Source organism: Octopus bimaculoides, chromosome 5 (assembly GCF_001194135.2).
Source record: "Octopus bimaculoides isolate UCB-OBI-ISO-001 chromosome 5, ASM119413v2, whole genome shotgun sequence".
NCBI classification, from domain to species: domain Eukaryota; kingdom Metazoa; phylum Mollusca; class Cephalopoda; order Octopoda; family Octopodidae; genus Octopus; species Octopus bimaculoides.
In genome coordinates, this window is record NC_068985.1 from 36,477,716 (window position 1) to 36,483,560 (window position 5,845).

Here is a 5,845-nt window from a genome sequence, read left to right on the forward strand (position 1 = left end):
TAATAATAATAATAATAATAATAATAATAAGGTTTTAGATAATTCACCTTTGGAAACATGGGTGTTTCGTTCAACATCCTTAAACAACCCTTATTGAGGGACCTTTTGAGCGGGATGGGCTACTCAACCCGAAGAAAATTCTAACTGGGCCCCACCGGCAAGGTCATGCTCTGTTTATCTTGATATGAGATCACCATGTCGCGCACATATGGTTGTGATGCATGTGCCTGGTGTACCCTTATCAGACGGGTAGTCATGATGGGTATACTGGGCTTCGTATATTTTACCCCAGTGTCACTCTGATGGCATGTACTGCTCTCTCACTCAATAATAATAAATAATAATGATTAATAATAATAATAATAATACAACGACTAATAATAATAATGATAGTAATAATAAGGTATAATAGATGTTGCAGATGTTGCAATACCAGGCGATTCGAATGTAAAATGTAAAGAAACAGAAAAGATGGAGAAATACCAGCCACTGCAGGACGAGATTGGAAAGTTATGGGGCATAAGGAAAGTAATGATGATACCGGTGGTAACTGGAGCATTAGGAGCAGTTTCCAAGGGCTTTGAAAAACATATTAAGAATACTGGAGCTGCTGTCAGGCTCGAAGTGATCCAGAAGACAGCATTGTTGGGTACAGCTCGCATTCTAAGGAGAGTATTGTCCCTTTGAGTCACAGGAGAAGGCACTACTTGAAACCTTTGGTAATTTGTTATTGCCTGCTTTCAAGTAAAGAATAATCGGTAATTAAGAACTATCCGAGGGAAACTTTCAAAATACAAAGACCTGGAAATAGAGGTAACTCGAATGTGGAATCTAAAAACAGAAACAATTCCTATCATAGTAGGCGCCTTAGGTATAATAAAAAAATATTCAGACAAATACATAACAAAAACACCAGGACTTACAAATATATATAACATACAGAAAATTGCACTACTGGGCACTGCACACATCCTACGCAAAACACTTTCAATACAGTAACCATAAGAGCATCACAGCAAACCACAGCACATACCCAAGGCACACAGAGCTGCGCTCGGTAGTGAAGTGAAAGCTCGTTATGAAAATAAAGCTACTGAATAATAATAATAATAATAATAATAATTTGGAGAAGAGGGAACTAACCGATTACATCGACCCCAGTGCGCAGCTGGTACTTATTTCATCGACTCCGAAAGGATGAAACGCGAAGTCGAACACGACGGAATTCGAGTGTAAACCCGGAAGAAAAACCGCTGAGTATTTCGTCCGGCGTGCTAACGGTTCTGCCAGCTCATACATATGGGCAGCACGTTTAGCGAAGGAGTGAAATAAAACATTATATATAAGGAAAGAAATGACGGGTCCTTGTATGGAGATAACCACTTAAAGCCAACCAAGGAACTCTACAAATATAGGATTATTCTGACTACCAAGGGCAAGTGCCTCCTCTCAAATGCATTCTCCAATGTACAGGTACATGCTAGCAGTAATCCGCTATATATTTTATAGTTACTTGATATATTCTGTTTCATTACAGGATTTGGCTGGTTGTAGTAGAAATACTGGGGTCGATTTAATCGATTATCCCTATTCACGAAGATGCTGGAGATGTGTGCATCGACTTACAGGTACATGTTCAGAGTAGTTACAATGGGCCTATGCTCATCACACTTCCCCATATTTCGGCGAATTTACCAGCGGGTAGCATCTCGATCTCGTCCCCCACTTCTACAAGTGGTACTTGATAAAATTATAATAATGCCTTCTAATTTAGGCACGAGTCCAGCTATTTTGAGGGAAAGAGTCTTAGTTGACCCCATAGACCCCAATATTTGATTAGTGCTTATTTTATCTACTCAGGAGGGATGAAAAATAAAGCTGACCTTGGTAGGAAAGAGCCAAAACAAATACGGCGAGGCATTTTTCCAATACTCTACATGTTCTGCCAATCCAAAGCCCTTTTGATAATAATTTCTAATCTAGGTACAAGGCCAGCAATTTTGAGGGGAGGGTTAGTCGATACTATCGACTTCTATAATTGACTGGAACTTTATTTTATAGACCGCGGAGGGATGAAAGGCAAAGCTAGCCTCGGCAGGATTTGAACCCATAGCGTAAATGCTAAAAAAAGAGAAAAAAAAAAAAAGAATACAGCAATGCATTTTGATTGATTCTTTAACAATTCTGCCAATCCACCACAGGGCCTGAAATTTATAGAGAGCGCTCTAAAAAGACGAAAGACGTTAAGTATTGCGTCCGGTGTGCTAAAGATTCTTCCAACTGATTGCCTTAACTGCCCTTGTAATACTGATTTCAAATTTTGTCACAAGGCCAGTAATTTTGAGTGAGTGGGTAAGTTGTTTACATCACCTCCAGTGTTCAACTGGTACTTATTTTATCCTGAAAGAATGAAATGAAAGACACAATCGACCTCAGCGAAACTTGAACTCAGAACGTGAAGACGGATGAAATGCTAAATATTTTGCCTGGCGTGTTGACAGTTCTGCCAGCTCGTCGCCTTAATCGCCCTTGTAATAATAATAATAATAATAATAATAATAATAATTTTTCCACAAGAGAAGCAATCTTGGGGAAGCAGATGTGTTCAACTGGTACTTATTTTATCGACCCCAAAAGGATTAAAGGTAAAGTCGACCTCGGCGGAATTATGTAATAATAATAATAATAATAACCACATCAATAGCCCTCTTCAAAGAGATACATACAAAAAAAATATTGTATGAAACTGCCCTGGGTGAACTCACTTTTATGAATGCACTGTATTATCTAGCGATATATATCCTTTGTCTACTGTTCTGATTACATTTGCTGTCCTTCTCAGAATTGCACATACCCATGCTTAAACATATATTGGCCTTGTTATAAAACAATATGTACAACATGCCACTAATTAGTTTTTCATAAATTAGTCATAGCTTCGATTTTTGCTAATTTATTTGACCAAGCGATAAATGTCTTCCCTTATAAGCTAATTTTGTATTTTATATCGCACGCGACTTTCACAGCTAAACGAAATGGAATAATTGAAAACAAGGTTTTTCTATTATCCCATTTGAATTCAGGATACCCTTTAGCTTTTAAACCGGCCATATTCAGCCCAAATATTATGTCTATTTTATGTTCAAAGTGACCAGATCTGGCCTCCCACACTTACCCTGCAATGTCATTTTAAAAATAAAACAATCACATCACCAAAATCTAGAAGCTATAAGATAATGCATGATTAACTCAAAACTGTGTATATAAATAAGTATTACATCTGAATTCTAAAGGGTTAAGCACTGACAGAGCTCACACTGTCTTGGTTGAAGAAGAAAACAATTGCTTGTTCTCTGTAGAAGCAAAATGATCAGTACTGAGTTTCGGATTACTATTTCGTAAATCTTGAATTCATATTCCCCACCAATATTGTTGTTGGTTTTGGACAGGCTGCTCAGTTCAAAATACCATAGTTCATCTGACTGTTGGAAGTATACACTAGTTTCACAGGAATATCACTTACTATTCAACAGCATTCTTTTCCAGAATAAAATTTACATTTTATACCATAGAACCCGAAACTACGTACTGCCTTAAGTAGCCTCCATTTATAACTGTGAATTCTACTCCAATCCATGACACTTAATTACAGTCAGGTGACAAGGAAATAAAGAATTAATGAACTTGGTCAGAGCACAGCTCGATACGATATCGTGTCGGTTAGCAATTAATCTCTGGATAACAGATAGCGAAAACTGAATTATATGTTTATGCACAACGAAAAAACTAATTATGAAAGATAAACTTACCTCTCCAATGGTCATTAAGAGAATGTGGAATCCGTGTTCTGGTTGAAGAACACGCAACAAAATACAAGAAAACTATGAAACAAGTTCGATAGATTTCTTTTATATTGTAACATCGACTGCCTTCATGGCAACGGTTTGGTGATAAAACTGCGACAGAAGACATGTCTTGAAAAAATATCAAGCGAGTAAAACCCCACCAGATCTGATAAAAGACTTAGCAATTAAGGATGTATTCCGACTAAGGCCTGAATCGATAATGATAATCTTTATATCGGTCCATTGTGTAATTGTTATCAGCTTCTGACCTTCTAAGAAGCGATGTCTTTATATATTTGTTTTAACATTATTCTGCATATGAAGAATTAATACCATGGTAGGTGAATTTTATCTCCAGATCATAAATGAGAGAAATTAACAGTGAAGATTCAGTGAAGTGAGAGTAGCAGAAAGTACATTGTGTTGTACATTAAGTTGTAAAATATGCGAGATTTAAAGATAATAGGTCTTGAGAAACGGTTTCAATTTTGTTATACATGTCGGTTAGGAAGGGAAAGAAAACAAGGAAAATTGGTACAGAAATAATTCGGGAGAAGTAAAAGGGCTGCTAGACATGGTGAGATAAAAAAAAAATTATAGAGGAATAAGAAATACGAGTTTGAGAGATAAAAAGATATAAAAAAAGAAAGAAAGAAAAAAGAATTGAAGTAAATAGAGAAGAAATGGGAAGAAGTGCGAAAGAAAGAGAATGGTAAAAGTAAATAAATGCAAATTAATCTAAATTATGATCTATGATTTTTTTTTTAAATAACTCCCTTGGCTTTGTGTGTAAAGTTGGTATCAACATTAGCATCTTATATGGAATTAGGTTAACTGCGATAATTATAATACTGGTTTCCTAATACAGCATGCTATTCTAAGTTGTGGCGTTCCTGCGTTTTTCAGCGGTAACTGTTCAATGATTTCTTCAAAAGACATGAATGAAACGTACACGATACTCAATTATGAAACCGGAGATTTGTAGAGAAGGGTTAATGGGAAGTTGTGGCATTCTTAACTTTTGAAATTATATTAGCGATTTATGTGAAACAGCTCCAAGTTGGGAATCGAACCCGGGTCGCAGATTTAGATTCACCGAAAACTTGTTCTATGAGTGTCTGTCATAAAAAAAAATGTCTGAACAGCTATAAATGATTTGATGCAGTTTGAATAGAAATGTCACTCTTGCTAGATGTAGTTTGTATGTAATCCAGTAACTTTCTGTACATAATCGTCGCATTAATCGTTGAGCTTATTTTCAACTTGGATTATGGTGATGTTTCAATTAAAATAAAATTATTAACAATAGTAACGTATATTCTATGTTGCTATTGTCTTTTATAACATTTTAGCATGAATGGTTAAAAAAAAAAAACTGGAAGACATATCATTGTTATGTTCCAAGTGAATGTTTACTCCAAATTTGATTTGTCTTCAAGTGGTTAATTATTTTCCCCGCAATTTGTTTTAATAAACGTGTATGTATTGTTCATGCAGATGGAGTGTGTGTGTGTATGCAACAGCTTGTGTATTTGTGTTTCTCATTGTAGATGTGAGACAGGTAGTAAGTGGTAATTAAATCGATGCCGACCAAATCTGATAGAGAATGTCCGGCTACCTGTTTGATGAGAAAATCAAAGAAAATTCTTGAGAAAGAATGAATGTAAGCGTGTATTCGCTGATGTGGTGAAATAAAACTGTTCAGTACAATGTAAGAAGAAAGTGTTGTCACGACTATTGCTACATCCGTTTCGCCTTGCTGACGGCGGTGGCTTCCTTGATTTGAGGAGGGAGAAGCCGTAGTAATGGGCAGAGGGGGACAGACTGGAACTGATGGTGATAGTAGTAATGATGGTAGCAGTGGTCGTAGTAGTGGTGAATACACTTTACGTACAGATTTCCCATAGTTTCTTTTTCTTTTTTAATAAGACACTTACCTTCGACCTCCCCTTCCACTCTCCACAACATCTCGTATTCAAGCACACACTTACAGGTCGTAT

General features: G+C 36.4%; 1 protein-coding gene across 2 annotated transcripts in view; it reads right to left on the reverse strand.

Moving 5' to 3' along the window:
* LOC106879153 (uncharacterized) overlaps positions 1 to 5,634 on the reverse strand; it is a 50,326-nt gene extending 44,692 nt beyond the window's left edge. Inside the window, exon 1 of one of the 2 annotated variants that reach the window (XM_052968316.1) lies at positions 3,810 to 5,634. In XM_052968316.1, coding sequence (XP_052824276.1) covers positions 3,810 to 3,972 — 163 coding nt within the window. In that variant the 5' untranslated portion in view covers positions 3,973 to 5,634. The remainder of the gene's footprint in view (positions 1 to 3,809) is intronic. The other variant, XM_052968317.1, reaches the window with a different exon arrangement.
* Between the last annotated feature and the right edge of the window lie 211 nt (positions 5,635 to 5,845).